The sequence below is a fragment of the Microtus oregoni genome, unplaced genomic scaffold (genome assembly GCF_018167655.1).
Source record: "Microtus oregoni isolate MIOR12 unplaced genomic scaffold, Mior012 000022F_ref0000154, whole genome shotgun sequence".
NCBI classification, from domain to species: Eukaryota; Metazoa; Chordata; class Mammalia; order Rodentia; family Cricetidae; genus Microtus; species Microtus oregoni.
In genome coordinates, this window is record NW_024543081.1 from 32,112,285 (window position 1) to 32,137,743 (window position 25,459).

At 44.6% G+C, this 25,459-nt stretch overlaps 1 protein-coding gene across 1 annotated transcript in view; it reads right to left on the reverse strand.

Moving 5' to 3' along the window:
• Positions 1–25,459, reverse strand: part of Fer1l6 (fer-1 like family member 6) — a 148,753-nt gene that overhangs the window by 25,536 nt on the left and 97,758 nt on the right. Inside the window, exons 24-33 of the mRNA XM_041672085.1 lie at positions 23,634–23,783; positions 13,473–13,583; positions 13,061–13,222; positions 11,507–11,687; positions 9,500–9,714; positions 8,336–8,461; positions 6,273–6,309; positions 4,749–4,873; positions 2,887–3,018; positions 1,838–1,963 (exon numbers count right to left, since the gene is read on the reverse strand). Of these exons, the coding sequence (XP_041528019.1) occupies positions 1,838–1,963; positions 2,887–3,018; positions 4,749–4,873; positions 6,273–6,309; positions 8,336–8,461; positions 9,500–9,714; positions 11,507–11,687; positions 13,061–13,222; positions 13,473–13,583; positions 23,634–23,783 (1,365 nt within the window). The remainder of the gene's footprint in view (positions 1–1,837; positions 1,964–2,886; positions 3,019–4,748; positions 4,874–6,272; positions 6,310–8,335; positions 8,462–9,499; positions 9,715–11,506; positions 11,688–13,060; positions 13,223–13,472; positions 13,584–23,633; positions 23,784–25,459) is intronic.

Below are 25,459 nucleotides of genomic sequence, written 5' to 3' on the forward strand. Positions count from 1 at the left end.
CCATCCTGCAGTAACTTTCTTGCTAATGAAATCTAGGCCAATCTTCTTATTCTGTCCCTTCAAGTCCTCCGTGCCCTCAAACTTCAGCCCAAGCCAGACCTCTTCCATGCAGCCCAGACCTGTCTCAGGGTGGAACCTGGTTCACCGCAGCACTAGACGAGTGAGGTGCAGCAGGCTTGCATCTCAGAGCGCTGCAATGCAGTGAGAGAAAACAGTGGGGGCCGGAAGTGGAGACAGCCCAGAGGACTTAGCAGCTCACTAGATTCATTTCCTGAATTCTCTGGGCCCTTAGTGTTCATATGAACTTTGAGAACCTCCAGAGTTGGAGAAAAAAAGATCAATCACCGAACACAATACTTCTCAAACTTACTCGAACACACACTCTGTTTCTTGAGGGATGTATATTCATCATCTCCCGGGACACCGGGAACTTGCTGAATGACGTTTGAAAAGGCTATTGTGGAGCATCCTGTAGGCGGGCATTTATTATAGGTTGCCAGCACTGTGTGAGATTTATCATAAGCACCGCCACACTTTCCAGCTAGACTGCTTTTATTGAGGCCAAGACTCCAGCACAACACCCCTGCCACATGGCTGCAAAATGATAGGGAGGAGAGAAGGGTACCCAAGAAGTGCACGATCAACACACAGGTCATTTTCTCTTCTCATTAATTGTGTTTTGTTCTTGAGACAGGGTCTCACTGTGTGCTCGCCTGGCCTGGAATTCTCTACATGGGCCAGGTTGGCCTGGAACTCTATCTCCTGAGTGCTGGTACTAATGGCTTATGCCACCACTTTGGGCAATTTGCTCTTCTTTTATGCTTTGTTGTTGTTCCTTATAAAGGATATGAGCAACACAAGGAGAGGTAGCACTGAATACGATTACTACAATCAAAGACCATCACAGAAATCAAATCCAAGCAACAAGTTAAAGACAAATCCATGACCCACTAGGATTTGTATAAGTGAACATCAAGTTCGATTTTCTACTTTCCCTATAAGTCAAAAGTTTCATAATTAAAGTTTTGTACCCATTATCAAAAAGGGAAACCTAGAGAACATAGTATTTTGAGTTTTTTTTTAAAAAAATGAATTCAAAGCTGAGAAGGGGTGGCACATGCCTTTAATCCCAGCACTCAGGAGGTAGAGGCAGGAGAATCGATGTGAGTTTGAGGCTAGCTTGGTCTACAAGAGCAAGTTCCAAGGCAGGTTCCAAAGCTACATAGAAACCCTATCTTGAAGAACAACAACAACAAAATTCACAATGAACCTTCTAACTATAGTAGTGCTTTAGCAAAGACATTTGGGGGGGGGGTGGTTTCAGTGCCTTGTTGGGTCCTGGGGACATTCTCGGGCTCCTCCTCACACTGTCTTCCCTGGGAGTGCTCTGCTTCTGAATTTGGTTGATAAAGCTGCTCAGCGAAGCCCTGTACACCAGGAAGTGAAAAGCCAGGAGATGCCATGTTCCTGAATAACCTTTACGCCCTATAATGGACTGATCTGGGTACTCTTACTGCATATGTTGAAGTCTAAAGGTATTGGACCTATGGTTGGCTACAGGCAGACGACCAAAGTCAATAATGTCATAGGAGTGAAGCTGTAAATTTCAAACTCTGCACTTTCTCCCTCCACCTCCAGAGGAATGGCCACAAGAAGACACAGTAAGAAGGCAGATGCCTACAAGCCAGCAGACACCACCACCACCAGGTAATCATGGACTTACAGTTCCCAGAACTGTGATAAATACCTTTCCATTGTTTAAGTCCATTTGTGGTATTTTGTTATAGCAGCGTGGGTAAGCTAATCCACCCACTTAGACTAAAGGAGGATGGCTCACCGCGACAATGTACACCCGGATCAGCACTTGAATGGGGTGATTGGGTGGAATTCCCTGCTGGATTCTCAGCTGCCCACTGTCCTCTGAGGTAGAATCCTCGGGGCTTTTGTAGATGCAGAAGGAGCCCTGGAACCACAGAACATAGGTCAGAAAACGGAACGGTCACATGACCCACGAAAAACCATAGTGAGCCCAGTGGTGGGAAAATGAGCACATCCCAAGTGTCTGAAGGACATGGGCTAGTGCCACCCTTTGTCACAAGGGAGGGGAGGTGTCCTTGGGCATTATACAAATGGCATGCCTCAGCTCCTATTCGTGGTGCACTAGTGGATGGGGTCAGTACGCTAATCAATGTGTTCATCGCTGGGCCATCGCATGAGGAGTGTGGCGATGGGACCTGAGTGTTCTTAGCTGTGAAATGCTGTGCCCAGGCTTCCCTACTGTCTCCTTCTGCCCTGAGTACAGTGTCCCTCTTTCCAGATACATCAACTGAAGCTTTGGGAGGTGAAATATATTGTTCAAGCTACAAGCTACTACATGCCACTAGCTACTATAATAAATCAGGTTCAAATCCAGGTTGGCAAACCGAGCCACTCCACTCATTTCAACACAAGGTGCAGCCTATTAAAGATCCAGCATGCAGTGGTGAACTAGATATTAGGGGCTGCTTTGTAAACGGAACCTCCAAGTCTGCCAAAAAATGGGTCTGTATTGTTTGATTTTTCTTAGTTTTTCAACTGGCAAGTCTGAATAGATCACGTACTTAATGTGTTATAGATGGGACAGCAAAGCAAAGGACCATGGTCCTTACAGGTAGTGACTATGTCTTCTTACATTCCGCAGAGTGAGTTTAACTCACTGGCCACAAATGAAAAATATCTCCAAAGACTGTGGTTGGTCCTTGTGGGGTTTCAAAGAAGGTGCTGGGTGGGCACTGAGGATGCTTCCCCTGCCCCGCCGTGTCCCATATCACAGTGTCATTGTTAGAACTGAGTTATGGCTGACATTTATGGAGAGAGACAAAGAATGGGGTCCACTTGGGAACCTGCCTTGAACTTTCCTATGACTCTGTCTCCATCTAGGCCGTGATCATCTTCTGTGGATTTGCCTCTGAAGAGTTCAAAGGTCTTCACCCAGTCTTCAAAATTGTTATACTCGCTCTCAAGATCACCATCGTATATCTGTAGAGAGAAGGAAGATGACACTCAGAGGAGGGAAGGTTAGTTACTCCATCACCTTTCATTTGCATTCAGAATTTGAAAACAAACGAAACACAGACAAACTCTTCACCGGGATGTGACAGGAACGGCCTCTGGCTCAGTCCCCAGCAGAGTCCTTTTTCCCATCTGAAACTCATGAGGACAGCCTTTCTTGACTACATCTCACCATTCTGGTCTTCTGAGCTTCACCAGAATGATTTCATTTCTTTGGGTTTCCTCTTCCACAGGCCCCTGACACCATGCTGATCTGTCCAAGCACACGGGCTGAGCACGCATGGACTGAACCCTCTGAAACCATGAGCCAAAACGAGCCCTTCCCCCAAGTTGTTCTCTCAGGTACTTAGATCTGAGTCATGCAAAAGACCTAATACAAAAGGGTTAGTGTTGGTTTAATGAGAAAGAGCAGAATTCTCAAAAAAAAAATGGCCTTGAAATATGCCCCAGGGACAAGGTAAGTATATCTTTAGAGAGAAGGAAGAATATACTAAGAAGATGGAAGGTTAATTACTCTGTCACCTTTAAATTCATTCGCATTCAAGGTTTGAAAACAAACAAAATATAGACAAATTCTTCACCAGGATATAATAGGAATGACCTATTGATTTATTAGTGTTGATTTATTCTTAGCAAGGAAAACATTTGGCTAAACACTCCTAAAGTTAACTACTATGCATTTTATAAAGCCCGTTGCATAAAAATTTTAATTCCAAGAAGCATAGTCAACTGAAAACATTTTGAATAGTTATTTATTTTTGTGTGTATGAATGTTTTGCCTTCACCTATGTATTGTTCTATGTGTATACCTAGTACCTGTGGAGACCAGAAGAGGATGTCAGAACCCCCTAGAACTAGAATTTTAGATGCTTGTGAGCTTCCAAGTAAGTTTTGGGAACCAAACCCAGATCCTCTGCAAGAGTATCAAGTGCTCTTAGCTACAGAGCCAAATTTCCAGCCCATAAATCATTTTTAAATGCATAGGTATAAACACAATAACCCTTTTTATGCCTAATTAATGTTATTGGCTATTAAATATAGACTGTAGTACCTTTGGGAAGTTGAAATCATTAATATTTATTAATTCTTAACACATTTAACATGACATGTTTATTTTTATTATAATGCATACAGACATAAAATTTTTCCAAGTGGAAAATAATATATAGACTTTAGAAATGCAAAGTAGAATTCAATTTGAGGTTTAGAAATATAATTAAAATACTCAAATTTCCTCTCAAAATGACTTACCCAACTTGATCATCTGTGTAAGTAATTGCTGTACTTCATATTTTTGTATCCATCCATATGCCTCTAGCTAATACCCACTCACTAATAGGAAGATTGGTCTGATGGAACTGGCTTTGGTGAAAGCTCCTGCTATTTTGAGTGCACACAAAATTGTGCTGCAAGAGGAGCTGAAGGGAACTTGTACACTGTGAATGACCTCCCGGGCTGAGGCTAAGCAATGTCCATTATACCCTTTCTGACTATAGGGCTGTGGAAAAAAAACAAACGAACAAGCTTCCTTGTCTTGGCTTGCATGCACGTGTGATTTTATTTCCCCACATCGGTAACTATAATGAAGACAGTGTGAGTGAGTGCTTAGGAAAGAGTCACTACAGTTGACCAAAGCACCAAGAGAAGCCTGGTGCTGAGCCCTGCACCCCACCGTGGAGACCCTGGGGCCCACAGACCTTCAAGACAGCCAGATTTGGGATGCCATCATTTCCATCATCTTTCAGCTTCTTCTTGAGCACTTTGTCTTTCTTCTTTTTGGGGACGTCATCTATATCCAACACCACCTCGCCTGGCTTGGCCTCTGTGGATATTTGGCAGAAATTATTATAGGATTGTTAACTGCGGGGTTACTACATACAGCCCTACAGTTTGTATCATCTGTAAATACGGTGTTTGTGGCTGCTGTGGGGCCAGGCAAAGTGTTAAGTGGGCCAGGTCTGAAGGTATGTTACTTTCTCTTTCCCCCAGCTAGCAGAAAAAAAGACCCTGAATTTGTTTTTGTTTTCTTTCTTCTCAGATGTCCTTGGGGTCTTGAGAGTCACCTAGTGCAACATGAGGCTAAAATGTGTTGAGAGTCTTATACAAGGTCATGCTAGTAATGTTATTTAGTAAATTATAGCTGCATTGTGTAAAGACAAGGTGACTAGAGAGGGATGTTGAGCTCTGCTCTTTCCAGCTTTGTGGCCCTGGATGAGTAACTCAACCTCTTTATGTCCCTGTCTCATGTGTACAGTGAAAATGCTATTGGAGATGTCTGGTCATAGGAGGAATGTGAGATGCAGCATGTGTGTATGTGTGTGTGCGCGTGTGTGTGTATGTGTGTGTGCATGTGTGTGCGCGCGCGTGTGTGCATGTGTATGTGTGTGTATGTGTGTGCATGTGTATGTGTGCGTGCGCGTGTGTATGTGTGTATGTATGTGTGTGCATGTGTATGTGTGTGTATGTGTGTGTATGTGTGTGCATGTGTGTGCGCGTGTGTGTGTGCATGTGCATGTGTGTGTATGTGTGTGCATGTGTATGTGTGTGTGTGTATGTGTGCATGTGTGTGTGTGTGCGTGTGTGTGTATGTGTGTGTGTGCATGTGTATGTGTGTGTGTATGTGTGTGCATGTGTATGTGTGTGTGCGCGTGCGTGTGTGTGTGTGCATGTGTATGTGTGTGTGTGTGTGTGTGTATACATGCACCATGTGCACATGTGTATGTGACTGTCCATGCCATCTGAACCATTCTTGGCTGCTTGGTGTGTTACTGCGGTAGTTAGGCTGTGACTTGAACTGAACTCTTGGTCATTTCTCAAGCTGCCTTTGTTGTCCTCGTGAAGTGAGTCTGGATCCTGAATCCAGATCTGTGCACTCAGCATTATTCACATTTATCTTAGTGTGGGCCCGTGCATCTAGCTTGATCCTATTTTTATCCTGCTACTTCTGTATGAAAGCGCTGCACAGGACACGAGCCAGTCATTCCAGAAATTAAACTGAATTACAGGCCAGCTCAGCTCCAATACTGACAAGATTTTCTTTTCTGGTACTGGGGGACTGAACCCAAAGCTGGCCAGGCAGGTTCTGGAAGACCTTCGGCATGCGTTGCCCATCTTTATGAGGACAAAGAAGGTGAACCACAACATGTTTTCCATGACTCCCATGACTCCACTTACTCTACTGGCCCCATTCTACACCCAAGCACCCCCAAATAGCTACTCACCTGTGGCCCCTTTCTCCTTGAGGTTGTTCTCCTTTTCCTTAAAAAAAAAAAGAAAGAAAAAGAAATAATGAGTGTGACATACAGAGAGTATGGACACTGCTCTGTCTAAGTTACAAATCCGGAGTGCTATCTGCCCTAATTGATTTCCCAGCTGTCTGTGTCCCCAGAACTGCCATTTTAAGAATATTAAATAGTCACCAAGAAGTCTCCAGAATGCAGTGTAACTGTGACGACATGGCTCCTAGCAGTTGGGTTGGCCTAACCCTAGAAAACAGGTTTCTGTACACCCAACAATAGTGTCACCCAGGTGGAGACCATTGTTCTCTGTGACAGGCTCTCCTCAGCTATAGGGAGGACAAATCTATCTTACACTTCCCTGGAGCACCCCACAGCCTGCCCCAGGAGTTCCTCCTGCTGCTATAGTGGGCCCTTGGGTGGGTACCAGGGGTTGAGGAGGGTTGTAGAGAGACAACAAAGGGTTAACTATTCATAGGAAGTAGAGACATCCATCCAGCAAAAGGAAGGGGGATGGAGGCAAGGGTTAGTGTTTGATTTGCTAATTCACTGTACACCGTTGTTTTTCAGCAGTCCTGGATGAAAATGCAATCTGTCTAATCTACAGAGTCCCAACAGCCTCAGCTATGAGAGCATGTGACCAATTCTTACTTTCTTTTTAACCTGGTGTTGATAAATCTTAATAAAATTGGTCCCCAAGCTGTAGCCTGAATTTCCAGGCCCATTCCCCACGGCTCTCTAGTGTTAGGACTTGATCCTTGTCTTAGTCCATGTTCATGGGACTCTGGGGCTCCTCTGGTAACCCACCAATTATTGCTATTTGCTGGGCCAAGATTTTCCTTTACTTGGGTCTGTCCCCCTACAAATGTAGACTCCTGTTGAAGTCCTGCTGCTCTGTGACCTGGGTGTCCCCCACTCCTCCTGCTGCTCCCTGTTGAGATCCTCTTCCCCGTGCGGACCTCCCTAAGTTTCTCAGGGATTAGAGCCTACAGATATGGACTGTATTGAATAGCCTTCAATGGTTCAACAGAGCTTCTGTACCACACCAGCTCTAGTCAGGAGGTGGGGATCTTGTATCCAGGAGCCTTGGTCTTCTATGCTTTTCCCTACTGCAGTTAATAGAAGCACATTTTAAAAAGTTAACCTTTTTAAAATTAGTTCTTTGACAATTTCTTTTTTTTTTTAAAGTGAAAACCAGATTTATTCAATGTGATCACATTGAGAAGACAGACAAAGAGACCCAGTGAACCCCTCAACCCCAAATCCATCTCCAGGGTTCTCAAGAGGTTAAAGTTTCAGTAGAGGCCAGAGCTATTATTAGTATTCAGGCATCTGTACTGGCCTGTCCTTGGGGTCCTGACAGGATACAACCTCAGCTGCAGCCACTAAGAGCACCTCCTGTGCCTACTTGCTGTGTTCCCCTATCAAAGGTTGAGTTTTGACTCAGCCCTCACCCAGCTCCATCCAGATCTATCCCTCCTTCTCTTCTCTCCCAGCTTTGTGTCCCTTTTCCATCAAGGCCACTGTGGGATGCCCACACATCCTTGGATGCTCGGCTCTCCAGGGACCACTTATACTGCACCCCTCCTTCAAAGACTCAGGGGTCGTTGTGGAAAAGAGGGGCGAAAGGGTGTAATAACCAGAGGTGGTGGATGACTAGTCATCTACCAAGAGAAAAGTACATATTCTGGACACGACAGGGCATCTGCACATGGCATCTCCTGAGACAGCAAGCAGAAGGCCTGTGCAAGTTCACGTCAGAGCCTTATAGAGAGGATTGGGTCCAATATAGAGAGAGGATTGGGACCTGAAATTCTGCCCCTAACTGAGGGCAATTGTTAGCGGTTAAGAGAGGAAGGACCAGGTTGCTCTAAAAATTTAGCCTCTGATAAGTTGACCAGACCACAGTGGAACACCAGACAGGATCATGTTTAAGCCCTCAGGCTCTTCATACTGAAATCTAAAGGGAGATGCATGGCCTTGAGGGAGGAGAAGAGGGAGAAGATGCCATGTTCTCCCTCGACTATCCCAGACAGGGGAGGCCTTACCTTCTGTGCTTTCTTTAGGGAGGCGTCATATTTAGACCACCAATCGATGACATTCTCAGCTGATTCATCTGCTATGGTCCTTTTTCTCCTTTTGGTGGATCTCCGGGAAGGCTTCCTGGGATCTTGCTAAGGGACGAGAGGCAGGTTACAAGTTGGGCCTGGTTCATTACATGTAGAAGCCAACTGGTTATCAGAGGAAGAGTGTATGTAGATGCCCAGTGAGAGGTGAACAGAGGTATCTGTTGGTTTTGTGGTGGCAGTTCTTGTTGCTTCAATAATTGAACATTTAACCATATCTTCAACCATCCTTGAATTAGTTCAGTCAGCAGTTACAAAGATGCTGTATACTGTGTTTGACTTTAGGGATGCAATGTGACTTCAGCCCAAACCCAGAAAGCTCCAAGTAAAGTGGAGGAGATAGGGTCCTAGACACAGAAGGGGTGTCGGTGGCAGACAGCCTTGGGTCAACAAGCAGTAGGCAATTACTATGAAATAGGTGATTCTCGGTTTTCTCAACTGAAGATGATGACACAAGCCTACTTCACCGTGGGAAAGTTCTAGTGACATGAAGAAGGAACTCCACAGTTAGCTTCATTTCTCGTTTAAGAAGGGCAGGGAAGTGACAGCTAATGCATAAGAGGTGGGAAGTAGAAGAGATTTAGTTATATGCAATGGCTAACAATATATATCTCAGAAAGGAGGCCTTTGAAGAAGACTGGTATCAGCAATTGAGCATGTTCCAGCTGCTATAGCAGCAGACACCTCCCAGAAGCCCACTTAACTGAGGATGGAGAGTCTTTCTCCTCTTTAGAATTCAAAGAACACATCTTGGCCATGTCTGACCTTGTACAAAGAAGGCTCTAGATGTTTGTGCAAGTATTCCTGGATGAAGAAACCTTTCCAAGCTAATGAATTTAGAAGAGGTTCTGTCCCATTAAAGATTACTGTCGTATCTGACTAGCACTTTAATTTCATACATAGTAACTTTCCAATCCTCCAGCAGTACTTTGAGGTAGACATCACAATCTTCATTATGAATGAGGAAATTAGTAGCCAGGGATTTTAAATTGCTGGCTCAAGGACACATAACTAGTGGCAGTCTGGATTTTTCCAGTGCAAATTCCCCTGAGCTTGGCAAACAGGAAGCAGATTACACTGACCCACCTTGACTTTTTCATCTTTCGGTGGTTCCTGGGATACAGGTTTGTGCTCAGGCTCCAGCATCAGAGAGGAGTCAGGGATGTCGACTAGGGTGGTTGTCGGAGCCTGGGCAGAGTCCGGTACCACTGTAGGTGGTGGCTCAACATCCACATAGATGTGATCTTTCGGGGAATCCTGGGAGGAGCTGAGTCCAGAAGACTCGATGGCTGCTAGTGAATCTGAAAAAGATGAATGAGAGAGAGTTCCTTCAGTCATGGAACACAGCTGGCTTCCAAAGGCAAGCTCTTGACATTTCTAAGCCTTGTTTTCCTTATTTCTGGGACTATTTTCCTGCGAGATAAAATGAGACCATCATTTATGGCATCTGTTGTACGATTAGGCAATCAACAAATGGCAGTATTAATTCTTCATCCCTTAGAGAAACTGTGTGGACATAAAAGCCAATGTTTAGGGCACAGGTCCTCTGCATTGATTGTCTCTCTCAGTGTGCAGATCTGCAGGGACTGAGGTTTCAGAAGTCAGTGAGCCCCCAAACGTAGGCAGTACATGGGGCATACGATCACGTGCGCTTAGTGGAAAGCAGGGTCAAACCCTGGGGTTCCATGAGATCCTGACTGGGCGGTTGACTTCATTACAGGTCGTAACACTTTTCCACACTTGCCAAATGTCCTCTGCATTTCATGTTGCACAACTCAGCACTGATGAGTGTTTTCTGCGGTTGTCAAGGTCTTCAGAGGTTCTCGTTCCTCTGGGTATGACTTTCACCAGCAGAGTTAATCCAACAAATTCCCATAGGTATCTATGCTGTGCTAGAACACAGATACCCGCACCGAAGGGGACACCCATAGGATAGCAAACCCCCAATAACCAAAGCAAAACCCAACCTTCCAAAATTGGATAGTAGGAGGTGAAGAGGAGGAGGTGGGGAGAGAGCATGGCGTAAGAAGCGGCAAAGGGGGGCTCCAACGGAGTAATAGGAAAGACGTAGGGTGGTGTAAATCAGCACAGTGCTCCAGAGCGCCCTCTGTCTGTATTCAGTGCAATTTCATGTGCACGTTCCCTGAGACCCCCTAGTCTCACTCCTGGATAAAAAGGCTGGAGAAATTCCCACACAGCATCTTCCCTTGGGAAACACACACAGGTACCTTCATTACAGGATGGCTGGTGAAAGCAGAGACTTGTGAAGAACCTAGGGGTCCAGTGCAACTCAACAGGAAGGGGAAAAGGGAACTACAGCAGATGCAATGGGTTGTCTTAAACCGCTAACGAGCCCCTGGCAATGTGGAGAGATATTAGAATGTAGCATTGAGTGAAAAGAACCAAAAACTGTTACAACACCATATCACGTGTGTAGATCAAATGTGCACAAATTTACAAGAGGGTCCGAAAAAGATTTCTCAGCTTTTGCAGAGGGCCTGAGTTAGGTTCCTAGCACCCACATCAAGTGGCTCACGGCCACCTGTGACTCTAGCTCCAGGGCATCTGGGGTCTTTTTCTGACCTCCAGGGGTCTTACACTTGCATGTGTATGCTTGCACACCACACACACACACACACACACACACACACACACACACAAACACAAACACTCATGAAATCTATTGGTGAGAGCTCTGCCCTGGGGAGAGGTCTGGCAGGCAGGCATCGGAGGAGAGTGGACATGACAGAGAAGACCCGAATAGCTCAATGACGAGGCTGCAGCATGGAACTGGGAGGTGTAATTAACTCTGAACACCTGAGAACCAAAAGCGGAACAAATTAAAATAATACCAAGCGTAAAGCCAAGAAAACTGGCAGAGAACGGGGGCTGGGGAGAGGAGCCTAAGGAATATTCAAGTGTGTCTCAGTGGAGGATTTGATTCCAACACGAGAGAATAAAGGTGTAAATTCACCAGAAAGGTCCAGCCAGTCACTTGAGTGTTCTTTCAGGCAGATGCCACTGTCCATGCCCACAGATACCCCATCTCTACAGTCATTTCCACTCTAGCATCTTGGATGATGCTCTTCCTACCTGGCCTGGCCCGGGCTCCATCCGTCTGTGAGGTCAGGGCAAGGGGCTCTCTGGATTTACACAGAAACTGCTTCAAGCAGTTGATGGTGTAGGTGCCCACAAGAGTGCTTCTCCCGAAGGCTCTCCAGTCCACCACACAGATGCTCAGCGGTGGGTGCAGGAGCTCATTCTCAGGCAGCTCCTGCAGAAGAGGTGGAGGGAAGATACCTGGGTGGCTCTGCCTGCTCGGGCCCCGCGGGCTCCTCTAGAGGTGGGCACAGCTGGATGTCTGCCTGACTTCTCCTTGCCTTGGCATTCTAGTCCTCAGACCAGCTCGGCAGTTTGCCCACACAGGGGGGACTGTCTTCCCAAGTCGGGAATAAGCGCTAAAACTAGGATGGATATGTTCTAATAACAATTCATTCCAGGTACCAATCCCTAAAAGATGTCAGTTGTGAAGCATCTGTCTCCCACTCCTGTATTTCCACGGCTGTGTTGTCAATCCTCCTATTCGCTATTAGTGTTTAACCAATCCCAATATGTGAAACAAATGAAGATCAAGCCACGAGGCATGAGGCTAAGCGGACAATGCTCTACACACTTTTCTTCCCCCTAGTGCCCCGAGAGGATCCATGACATGCATCATGGAGGGGTTCAGATACCACACACACTTTAGTGTCCCCATTGATCCCCTGGAACACATGTCTGTGGAACTGAGTGGGCTGGACAAAGAAAACTTTTCATAATTAGTTCCAAACCAGAGCAAAAAAAAAAAAACTCACGTGTGCTGAAATATTGAAATAAATAAGAGCACAGGTATCAAGAGACATAACTTACACACGACAGTCACTGACATTCTGAACACAGGGGACCTTAGTTAAATGTGGCCATTGAAGTAAATTTCTATAGAGCATTTTGTAGCCAGCAGTTCTCAGAAGCAACTGGAGGGTCTGTGCCCTGCTCTAAACACCTCTTTATTTGGTAGACTGGGCTAGACCTAATGCTGGGTATTTCTTTCTCATTTGGGGCGTGTAGGAGTGGGAGTGGGTGGTTATAGGGAATTGAACCCAGAGCAACACAGAGGCTAGGCCAGCACCCTGCCATCGAACGACATCTCCGACCCGCTCCTTACTTCCCATTTTTAAGACAAGGCCTCACTAAGTTGCCCAGGCCAGTATGGAACTCTCCTTGTAGCCTGTCTGGGCCTTGAACTTGTGTTCCTCCTGCCTCAGTTTCCCTGAGTAACTAGGATGGTAGGCCTATGTCATGGTGCCGAGCTGAGGACGTGCTGCAGGTAAGGCTGGTGTAGAGGAGTTGGGGGTTGTGCTCCAAAGATCCCTGCCCAGGCAAAAGTCTTCTAACTTCCTTTGATTTATTGTACACTCTAGACCTGTACATTTGCACAACAGGTATCCACTGTTTCTAATTCCGGAAGCCTGGCTTTCCACAATTAGGCTGCTCACACAAATAGCATACACCTGAAATCTTGAAGCATCTCCCCAGGCTAAGTTGGTGAAGCAGAGGAGCCCAGCTGTGGAAAGGGGGCTGAGCCGCTGAGGAAGGAAAAGCCCGTACCACGTCAAAGGCCTCTGCCTGCACGCTGAAATTGGGGTTGTTCTTGTAACTCTGGATCACACAAGACTTCACGCCTCGTCCCCCACATTCAATGAGAACCTGTGGCCGGTCCACCGAGAGAAGCTGTACCTTCTTCATTTCTCGGACACCCCAGAAGAGGACCTGAGGAGAGGGGTGGGCAAAGCCAGAGAGGAGCCTGGTGTATGACCAGTGGAGAAGCCAGGGTGTGACTCCTGGGAGGGACAGTGTGGTCTTCCAGCTGCAGCTCATGGTAGACTCCGTCTTGTCTAGTTCGGCTAGTGAGGTCTTCCCTGGGTCATCTGCCCATCCCGCCACACCTCCCCAACTATGCAGGTGGGACACCCCTCCTCTGTGTCCTAGAGGTCAAGCCTCTCCACTTCCTGAGCCATACCTCGACCCGGTATTTACTCAGCACTGGACGGATGTTGGCGGGAACAGGATAGATCTGTGTGATGTCTGGTGGGCCAATGGGAGGGAGACCCTGTAGTCCAGAAGAAGGGACCTGCCATACAAAACAGCCATTAGTGAGAGGCTGGAGAGACCTGAGGAAGGGTAACCAGGCTATGCAGCACCTCCCCAGCAAGACATCTTTGTCTCATCAGGACCCGGCAGCATACCTAACCTTCAATCAACCATTGATGATAAGAGCACTGATTGGCAAACATTAAGTGAGCACTCGGGGTGTGCCATGATATTGGGAAGACATAGCTTCCAATAAGCTCACGGTAGACAAGGGAGAGGCAACACCCCCACAAGTGTATAGATGTTCACAGCTCGATAAAATGACACACAGAATTGCAACAGTGCATGGGAAGGGGACTGTGATCACATCTTGGGCTTCTGACACTTAACTACCCTCTGCCTTCAGAGACTCAAGAGATCATGGCAGCCCATAGTGCACAGCTATGAGATCAAATTTAATGGAACAGAGACTTACTACTAAGTCTTCCGTGAAGAAGAAAGTAAAATCTCCTGAATATGGAACTCAGGAGAAAATGGGTCACTTTTGTGCCCTTGGGCACAATGAAACGACAGGACAATCACTGATCTTTGTAGAACTATCCCACAAAGAACCTACAGAATTCTCCTAAAGACAGGGAATTTCCCACAGGTAGCCCACGTTGCCATCTCTTCAGGACCAACCTCGCTGCCCATATCTGTGAAGAAGGCTTTCTAGACTGGATCCCAGTTGTTGTGGCCATTTTCCTGCCCTGTGACCATTGACTACATTGTGTCTTCTCCATAGGCACAGCAAGTGTGGGAATCGGGTGACCAAATGCAGAAAGCAGGCTTTCTGGAGTGACCCTGTATGAGTCACTTTCCTTCGCTGAGCCTCATGCACTGGGCTGGCCAACACTTCAGGTCTCCAGAATCACATGCTCTACTTTGGAGTCTGTGATCCGCCTCCGTGCAACTCTTGTCTGCTCGCAAAGTCTACAGAGCATGGCCAAGAGGACGTCTGTCTTTACTTCCTCTCATTCTCCAAACCCTCAAGCAGTACCACACATGCAGTGGCTTCTTGACAAGTGTTTACTAGATGACTGAGACGTTAGCTCCATCTGCCAGAAAGTGCCCGATTGCTCATCAAAACCGGCAACGTGCAAGTGTCCCCCATTTCACTGTGGCAGTCATGTTCTAGTTGGCCACGGCAGATGTGGTTAAGCTAATTACACGAAAGCCCGGAAAAAAGACAAGCAGACGCTACAAATACCAAATAGGCTGGAGATAATGAAGCTGCAGATTGAGCCAGAAAAGGAAGCTGGCACCAGGAGGACAAGTACCCAGCTGCCTGGTGGGCCAAGGTGAGTGGTGCTGTCTGCCAGCATGGCCTCACCCAGAAAGCCAGCTGCTCCTCAGACTTCACAGAGCCACACAAGACAAAGAGGCACAAAGACAGACACTGTGTGCTTTCTTTCTCTCGTTTGTATTTCTTTGAGTTTATATAGTTATGTAAAATCCTGTGTGTATGTAAGACTTGAAAGTCGAAGGGAGACTGTCTAGGTGAACAAAGAGGATTATGGGGAGGGGAGCAGGGAGAAAGGGAGGGCACACTGTGTATGTGTATGAAAGCATCCTTACGTAACGGTAGCCCTACACGGAACATAAGGAATAGGACAAAAACAGCTGAAACTGTGGTGGGCGGGGAGCTGCCTGTGGACATGCTTTGTGTTCTATTTTAATTTGATATATAATAACTATGCATACTTATAATGTATAAAGTATAATAGCTTTTTAAAATAACGTGGAATGATCAGATGGGGGGTACTTGGCGTACCTGTCACATTTCTTTGTGTGTAGGGGTTGGATATTCCAAACCCTCAATTTCTGCTGATCGTGTTTGTCCTACTGCCGCAGGGTATTAGGAATTACCCCTCCCACCCAACTGAGAGCATTAGTCATCTTTTCTCCACCCCACTCTAACTCTCCCCAGGCTCTAAGAACATTATGGGATATGCTTTTGTGAACACCTCGGGTGTGGGAGCTGCAGAGATGGTTCAGTAGTTAAAGGCACTTGCTTCTCTTGCCACTTGGGTTCCTGCCACCCACAAGGGAACTTACAACTCTGCATAACCCCAGTTTCAGGGGACCCAATGCCCTCTTCTGGCCTCCATAAGCACCATGCAAGCAGTAGGTGCACGTATGTGGATGCAGACAAACACTCATACACACAAACTAAAAAATAAAATCTTCTTTTTTAAACAGAAAAATATTTTTAAAATTCTTTTTAAAAAGTGAAGTGTGTTTTCTTATCCCAGGAGCTCTGAGATGTCAGCCTTGTCAATCCTCCAAAAGGGCATGCATTTATGATCTTAAGTATTGACCCCCAGCTCATAAGAGAACCCATAGTACGGTGGAGATGGAAAGACTGACAGTCAAGGTTAAGTTTCCTCATAAGTAAATGGGTCAGCGTGGCCTGTAGACATGGTGTGCACTTGCTCAGCACATGGGGCAATGGGAAAATGAGTCCAAGTGAAAATGAAGGTGAAATAACTCAACTCTGGAACAGCTGGAATAATTTGTTGTAAAGGACAAATTGCTCTAATATCCCAGGGAAGATGAAACATGAGAAACTCAAGAAGATCTGGCTGTACAACTAGGGCAAAGGTGAGGCCAGTGGGTCTCTGGCACGAAAATGGAAGAGCTGTTTCCTTTCAGGACCTTGCATGACCCTAATCCGGGCCCTGCACATCTGGATAATCACAGATGTTCAGAAACCTTCCTCCGTCATCCTCTGCTCATCATCTAGCCTTCAACTGCTTCTCCTGCTCGGCACAGTGATGAAGGACCAGGCTTGAGCTCCCTAGCTGTAGGAGCTGGGGAAAGTGACTTTGGATCTCCGACTCTCAGTCCCATCTCCGGTGAAGCGGGGACAATGCTCTCTTAGTCACAGAGTCGCTGTGAGGAGGTGCAGAAAGGCATGTCCTGCTCTGACATGCTTTCCAGTACAGAGAATTCCCTAGGAGGGAGGGCAAGCTGCGTTGGCCCTGCAAAGACCAAGGCTCAACTTTAAGCTATCTCTAGTTGGATAGAGTTGGTTCTGGATTGCTTCTATGTAGGGTGTACATGAAGTCCTGAGTGAGTGTGTATTGTTGGCACAACCACCACCCTGGAAAGGATTCCAGTGCCTTAGGCTCATGGGAATGGCAAGGCCTCCTCTGATCTGAGTATAGATGCCAACGGTATATGAACAAAGTACCAAACACAGCTTCCTCCTCCTAGAGCCTACAGAGTCCAGTCCTCGTGTCTGCTCACTACATAGAACCCTACTAAGATTAGCTCACCTACATCCTCACTCAGCAGTTTGCAACAAACACACTGGCTTCCTAGGCTGCTGCTGTGCCTCAGTCAGATGGCAACTGACTTCAGGGGATCAGCCCATCAGCATGCAAGGCACTGTGGGAGAATCTCAGATAGGCAAGACTCCAGGAGCCTCAGCCCCCAGAATGTCTCTTGCTACTTGGGTGTCTTTGCATGTTTGCAGCTGCTATTTCTCTCTGATATCTGGCATGGTGTGAATGGGTATGGGGAGATCCCGGCTGCCCTTAATGGAACGTGATTATCTCTTGGAAATATCCCATTCTACTGGGCATTTTGACTTGGGGATTATTATAAAGATGATTTCCTCTTAAGCCATACTGTTTAAAGTGTTGCCCCTTCCCCAGTAAAACAGGGGCTGCAGAGGAAAGAAAATAAAAACAATAAAAAGTCACACAGCTAGTTTCTCTAGCTGAGGAGCTGCATAGACTGTCGCTTAGCTGAGCGGTTAATAAAAACAATTCTTTCCCAGAAGTTAACTTAGCTCGACTAATTTTAATCTTAATGTTGAAAAGTGTGTTCACAGGTTAGTGTACTTTGTAGCTGAAACAAAGCTTTAAATATGAGTTAAGGTTAGGTTAAGATGTTTTTGCTAATGGGCATGAGGTAAACAAAACAATTAGGAAGGCACAGTTGAGTGAGGGGCTCGTTAAGGTCAGGGAACAGGAACCAAGTAGCCCAGTTACTATCAGCTGATGCACCTTTCTTGCTAGGATGGGTGGGTGAACAAAGGTGATGATTAATTCCTTGTACCTATGTCTGCCCTTAGCTTCTTGATATTACAGGTGAAAAACAAGTTGTTTGGATATGAACGTATGTGGGTCTTTAAAACAACTTGTTTTTCACCTGTAATATGTAAAATGTTTAATCATGCAAGGGATATAGAAAATATGTTTTTTTTTACTTGTATTTACTGTAATCATTTACTTACAAAATAGAATGTAACCACATTGTAATTTTTATACTTCCTGAAAGTTTTACTGGGTTAGGTAAGCTGTAAGGGAAAAATAAAGCCAGTTAGAAGGAAGACATCAAGATAGACAGAAGGGATACATCTGGATAGAGGTTAGAAAAGAAATAAAGAGAGAGAGATGAGATAGGATAGAGAAAGACCCTAAAAGTGTGTGTGTCGGGGGGCGGGGGAGGGGGCTGGAGTTAAGAGCATTGCCTGCTCTTCCAAAGGTCCTGAGTTCAATTCCCAGCAACCACGTGGTGGCTCACAACCATCTCTAATGAGGTCTGGTGCCCTCTTCTGGCCTTCAGGCATACACGCAGAAAGAATATTGTATAATAAGTAAATTTTTTTTTAAAAAAAGTGTGTATGTGTGTGTGTGTGTGTGTGTGTGTGTATGTATGTGTGTGTGTGTTCCAGTTTTCTCTGACCCTAGAGAGCTAAGTTTGGCCCTCTTGCCAGCCCCAGAGAATTAAGTTTTACTCCCTCAGAGAGAAAATCAAGTTGCGGGATAGTCCACCATGTCCGCTCAAGCTCGAGTTGCTGGGGGCTGGTCCTCACAGCGTCGATACATGTCCCACCCAGGCCTGGCTTTTCTCTGCGTGTGGCTGTCGGTTCCCCCTTCTCTGTTGCCCTAATTACATCAGTTCCAAAGCTGTGCAAGGTGAGACACTGGTGGCTTCAAAATAACTTAGAAAATTAAAAGGAAAAAAAGAAAAGCTAAAAAGTGAAACTGGGTTCCAATTTCACTGCATATTGTTAGGTACAATGTCCACTGTCCAATAAAACATAGTATGTAAGGAGACAGGACAATGTAGTTCACTGTCAAGAGAAGCAACAGCCATAGAAACAGATCCCAGGGGACTTTGGTAGTATCATCATTAGACACAAACTCTATAGTAGCAATACTTACGTTGCCCAAAACAAGACATGATGAAGGATGTCAGGAAAGCTAAAGTAAAATGGAAATTCTGTGACCACACATAGAGCCACCAGAAAACCTTGGTGAGTTCTCACCTTTTCAAGAAGCAATAATAAAAATAATACACTTGTCTCAGAGAAGAGAAGCCCAAAGGCAGAATAGAGTCTTCATAACACAGAGGGAAATTGTTACCAACCCTGGCAAACAAAAAGATCTCAGAGGAAATATATTGGGCCCGAGTTCAAACAGCAAATGTGTGTGTGTGTTCCTGCTAGACAAACACACCATAATCACATGGTGACACTGCAGCTGATCATGCTTCCCAGGAAGGAAATGTGAGAACAATCTCATCACTGTGCCGACATGTTAGCCACCAGAGGAGGCAAGAGTCTGTGATGAAGCTGACAATGAAGTCTCCCGAGGCCGGAGCAGAGTGTTCTGGAAAGTCTTAATAATATGCTAGAATCTTCCTTCTTGTTCTCAGGACAAAAATTCAGATCATTAGATCACTAATTGATAACTTTAGAGCATAAAGAACACACAGAGATGCTATGTAAGGTGAATTAGTTCACTTAGTTTAGGCTCCTAGTGGGGATGGTTGACTGAGCAGCAAACATGAAGGAGACTCTTACTTTGTTCAAGTCAGTGGGACTTAAGGAAGAGACTCTTACTTTGTTCAAGTCAGTGGGACTTGAGTGAAGGCAAGGACAATATAGCTTTTCCTTGTTCTATACCAAGAGACAAAGACTGAAAATAAATGAAAAATACAGACAATGCTCACGTGATGGCAAGTGAAAGCTCCCTGAGAAGCATCAGGATTTAGGAAGGCAGATCTGCCACATAGATTTATAAACACTGCACACTGAACAACTTCAGGGGGTGCTACTCGTGGAATTAGCTAGAAATGGCCCTTTCTTGGGCTGTGTAGTGAACTCACGCGGAAGTAAGACAAGAGAGCACTTTTGGAATTTGAAAAGCATGGTAGACAGATAATGGCAGCAAGATCTGTGTTTTGTCTGCTTAGGAACGTTCCTCGGGAACACACCCACACATAGGAGACACTGAATAAATACATGTTTGAATGTATAAATCCAAGAGTAAAGTGATCCTTGTCTTCAACAAACCGACACAGTGACGAAGGAGGCAAGGGCTGTTTCGATTACCTATAAACAATGGGCACGCATTGCATAGACCAAGAGGCAAAGAGAAGGATGGGCCAGGAGAGAACATCTGAAACAGCAGGCGAGCTTTCTGGAATCTTGATGATTCTCATAAACTGTCTCCGATTGATGGATTTAAGAATGTGTCACTGTAGCCGACTGTGACTTCCAGGCTACAGATAGGAAGAGAATTTGGGTTTGAATGCAAGTATGTTTAACCTAGTATTAACCTTAATATTAACACAGTCTCAGCTTCTTTATCATTTGGATATAGGAAGGCTACTGAGTTTTTTTTTTTTTTTTTTTGAGTTGGTCTTATATCCTGCCACATCACTGAAGGTGTTTATCAGCTGTAGGAGTTCCCTGGTAGAATTTTTGGGGTTGCTTTTGTATACTATCATATCATATGTGAATAGTGAAAGTTTGACTTCTTTTCCAATTTGTATCCCCTTGATCTCTTTTTGGTGTCTTATTACTCTAGCTAGAACTTCAAGAAATATGTTGAATAGATGTGGAGAGAGTGGACAGCTTTGTCTTGTTCCTGATTTTAGTGGAATCACTTTGAGTTTCTCTCCATTTAATTTGATATTGGCTGTTGGGTTTCTGTATGTTGCTTTTAATATGTTTAGATATAGTCCTTGTATCCTTGATCTCTTTAAGACCTTTATCATGAAGGGGTGTTGGATTTTGTCAAAGGCTTTTTCAGCATCTAATGAGATGATCATAAAGTTTTTCTTTCAGTTTATTTATATAGTGGGTTGCATTGATAGAGTTCCATATGTTGAACCATCCCTGCATCACTGGAATAAAGCCAACCTGATCATGGTGGATAATTTTTTGATGTGTTCTTGGATCCGATTTGTCAATATTTTATTGAGTATTTTTGCATCAGTGTTCATGAGGGAGATTGGTTTATAATTTTTCTTTCTTGGTTGAGTCTTTATGTGGTTTTGATATCAGGGTAACTGTAGCCTCATAGAAAGAGTTTGGCAATATTCCTTCTGTTTCTATTGTGTGGAACAATTTGAAGACTATAGATATTAGCTCTTCTTTGAATTTCTGATAGAATTCTGTGCTAAAACCATTGGGCTCTGGGCTTTTTTTTGGTTGGGGAAAGTTTTGATGACAGCTTCTGTTTCTTTGTAGGTTATAGTTCTATTTAAATTGTTCACCTGGTCTTGATTTAATTTTGGTATATGGTCCCTATCCAGAAAATTGTACATTTCTTTTATATTTCCCAATTTTGTGGAGTACATGTTTTTAAAGCTGAGAAAGAAATCCGAGAAATATCACCTTCACAATAGCCACAAATAACATAAAATATCTTGGGGTGAAAGACCTGTTCGACAAGAACTTTAAATCTTTGAAGAAATAAATTAAAGAAGATATCAGAAAATAGAAAGATCTCCCATGCTCGTGGATTGGCGGGAGCAACATAATAAAAATGGCAATCCTACCAAAAGCAATCTACAAATTCAATGCAATCCTCATCAAAATCCCAACACTATTCTTTACAGACCTCAAAAGACCAATATTCAACTTCATATGGAAAACAAAAAACCAAGGATAGCCAAAACAATCCTGCATAATAAAGGAACTTTTGGAGGCATCACCATCCCTGACATCAAGCTCTATTATAGAGAAAACTTGGTATTGGCATAAAAACAGACAGGTTGACCAATGAAGACCCAGATATTAATCCATGCACCTATGAACACCTGATTTTTTTACGAAGAAGCTAAAGTTATACAATAGAAAAAAAAAGCATCTTCAACAAATGGTGCTGGCATAAGTGAATGTCAGCATGTAGAAGAATGCAAATAGATCCATACCTATCCCCCTGCACAAAACTCAAGTCCAAATGGGTTAAAGACCTCAATATAAATCCAAACACACTGACCCTGAAAGAAGAGAAAGTGGGAAATAGCCTTCAATGTATGGGAACAGAAGACCACTTCCTAAATACAACCCAGTAGCACAGCCACTGAGAGCAACAATAAATAAATGGGACCTCCTGAAACTGAGAAGCTTCTATAAAGCAAAGGACACTGTCAATAAGACAAAAGGGCAGCCTACTGAATGGGAAAATAATCTTCACCAACCCCACATCAGACAAAGGACTGATCTCCAAAAATATAAAGAACTCAAGAAATTAGACACCAAAATATCAAATAACCCAATTAAAAATGGGGTACAGAACTAAACAGAGAATTCTCAACAGAAGGATCTCAAATGGCTGAAAGACATTAAGGAAATGTTCAAATGTTGACTCCCCATGGGAAGCCTTATTCTCTCGGAGGAGTGGATGGTGAATGGGATTGGGGCGGGGAGATGGAAGGTAGAGGGAACAGGAGGAGGGGAAGGAGTGGGAAATGGATTTGGCATGTAAAAGGAGAAAAGATAGTATTTTAAAAAAATAAAATGAAAAAATAATTAACACTGTCTAGCCCTCCATTTTGGTTAGAAATCTGTCTACATGGAGTCTAGAGTCTGATCTGCCATGCTGACCACATTTTGCCTTCTTATCCATTTCAATTTCTAAAGTCAATAGTTGAGACCAAAGATCTTGTTTTAATATCCTATAGCATAGAAATATTATTAATAATTAAATAATATGCATGGACTGCTCTGTACAAGACAACTTGGGAAAATTGAAAACATCCTACATTTTTAATCAGAAAAAGCCACATTATGACAAGTGGTAGGTCTGAGATTCATCCCTGTGGGATCCAGTCCCCCACCTTCATGCTTATCCGTGCTGTGTGTGCTAAGAATGCCTGTGAGATTCATCCCCGTGGGATCCAGTCCCCCCTCCACCCTCACGCTCATTCCTGCTGCATGTGCCAGGAATGTGTGTCTTCCTGTTTCTTTATCAAGCGAGTTGAGTTTCATTTTGTTTTGAATTGGGATTTTGGAAAATCAGGTTTTCCTATAGAAGATGCTATTAATCCAACGTCAAGTTTGGATTGTGACCCCACTATGATGACATTTGGAGGTTCAGCCATAGAGAATCCTCATGAGTGTGAGGATTATAATAAGAGAACAAAGGCAGAACATTATTCTCCCTGCCACATGAGGGCACAATGAGAAGGCAGCCATCTATAACTCAAGAGCTGGGCCTCCATCCAATACCAAATCTATCACTGCCTTTTTGGAATCCAGCCTCAACTGTGAAAATATCTAACAAACAGTGTTTGTTGTTGAGGTTGTTCAATCTTTGGCATTCTGTCCTAGCATCCTGCAGGGAAGAAAAAAGTTTGGCATAATCCAAAGGCAAAGTACCACCAGCACCTGGTGCTTAAAGATGTAAGGTCCAGAAGAGGAATTGAAAGATGAGAGACACCACAACCATAATGTCAGGCACAATGGCAAGTACCCCACACATGCTCAAAGCCTTCTTTTTCACATCCTTAAATGGTTTGATGGGATTGAGGAATTCTGCCATAGCTCAAACACTGATGACCCAGTCCTTGAGGGTCTTTCATTTTATCATTCTGGTTTGTGGTGCAGCAATTCTGGGAATAGCTCATGTTATCAAAGTTCCTGAATGTCAGCTTCTAGACCCCCAGAAGAAGACACTTACAGACATGGGATAACAGGGATGGACCAGGCATTGCCTCACTAAATAGCACATCCAAGCGAGCTACATCTTTGGCCAACCAAGGCCAAAAGACATCTGGTACAGATGCCCTGGACGCTTACCTGAAACAGCTCAAACACAGCAAGAAGGTCCCCTCCAGAGAGGTTACCACAGAAGATGGGGTGATAACACAGCTTGGGGGGTTCATAGTCCCGGTCAGCCAGTGTCACAACTGGAGCAGCCACCGTGGCACCCAAATATTCTGGCTTCCCCTAGAGAGGAAAAGAGTTTTTAATTGGCATCTACTTAGTTCTGACCAGCAGCATCAGCAAAAGTTGACAGCATCAGCTTTCCCCTCTTGTCTTCTACCAAGAACCTCTTCCCCAGTCCCACCCATGGCTTGAGGGTTAGAGGGTTCTCTGGCTCCCAGCGAAACACTAAGAAGATATAACTTTGGGGCCTCACTGCTCCAAGACTCCTTCTATGGAGAGCTTAATTAAAGTAATCAACCATGATAGACCATAAGGAAAAAGGAAAACCCAAGATAACAACAGACATTCTATGTCTCTATTGTGTACAGGATTGTGAGCTTTAGACAGAAGTAAACCTGAGTCTGTGGTCTCTAATCTGCCTCTTCCTAGCTTTGTGACCTAAGCCAGGCACTCAACTTTTCTGAGGTTCATAAATAAAACACTTATCTCTGTCTATGACTTTGTAAGAAGTAATGTAATCTTATAAATCATTTATATCATGTGCCCAATCCATAGTACTGGACTATTGATGCTGATGGTCATGGTGATGACTGAGGTCAAGATGTTTAAGTGAGGGCAGTAAAAAGGGGAAAGTACCTGTGTAAGTATGTACATATATGGGATTCAAGTTCCTTTAAGAATTATTGACAGCACCTGCCTCTTCCCCAAGCCAGCTTTCAGGCCCGTGCTCCTCTGGGAGAGGCAGGAGCTATAGAAGCTGCTCTACTTTTCTCTTTATCTCTAGAATCATGAGAATATATGTTTCATATGGGTAGGACTCCCTTCCTTCTTCACATTGCATCGTCGAGCCTGGGAATCCACTGAGTCTGCTGGGTGATAGCTGGTAGACATGATCTGCTTAGTCCAAAGACAGTGCCCAACTTCTATTTCGCTTTAGGTCAGGCTTCAGCAGCCATGCTACATTCCTGTCTTTGGATTCATAAGCCAAAACTCGCAGTGCCTCCAGGGAAGGAGCTGGAAACAAGGCTTTGGCTCAGCCACACTTGAAAACAAACATAACTGCCATCTATTGGGAGAATGGATGGAGTTAGGACAGCCTGGTATAAAATGAGTGTTCTGCTCAACAGTTAGTTTGCTAATCATTCTTAAAAGGTATGGTTAACTCAAAGGAGCCCTGGAAATGTAAGCGTGAGCATAAACCCAAGCAAACAGTTTGCCAAATGAAAAAGCGTTTCTTATAGTGCCAGTCAACACTCAGGGACCCCAAGCTCCTGGAGAATGAGAGAAAGTTCTAGACTGGAAACATGGGCCAGGAGAGTTCAAGTCTAATAATCTGATTGCCATATTTTAGGTTCAGCCTGGGGACATAAACACAGTCTAATGTGTGTCTCCACATACTTCTCCAGGAGAAAAACACAAACTGTCTGTGCTATCTTTCTTTCCAACACAACCCTTTTCCCTTTATATTTGAAAGCATTAGCTTGATTTTTTTTTTCTGTGAAGGAAAGGGCATCATTGAGCGGGGATCTGGGACTGAAACAGATAGTAATGGGGTAGCAGTGTAGCAGGGTAATAGTGTAGCAGTAATAGGGTAACAGTGTAGCGGTAATAGGGAAACAGTGTAGCAGTAATAGGGTAACAATGTATCAGTAATAGGGAAACTGTAGCAGTAATAGGAAAACAGTGTACCAGTGATAGGGTAACAATGTAGCAGTAATTGGGTAACAGTGTAGCGG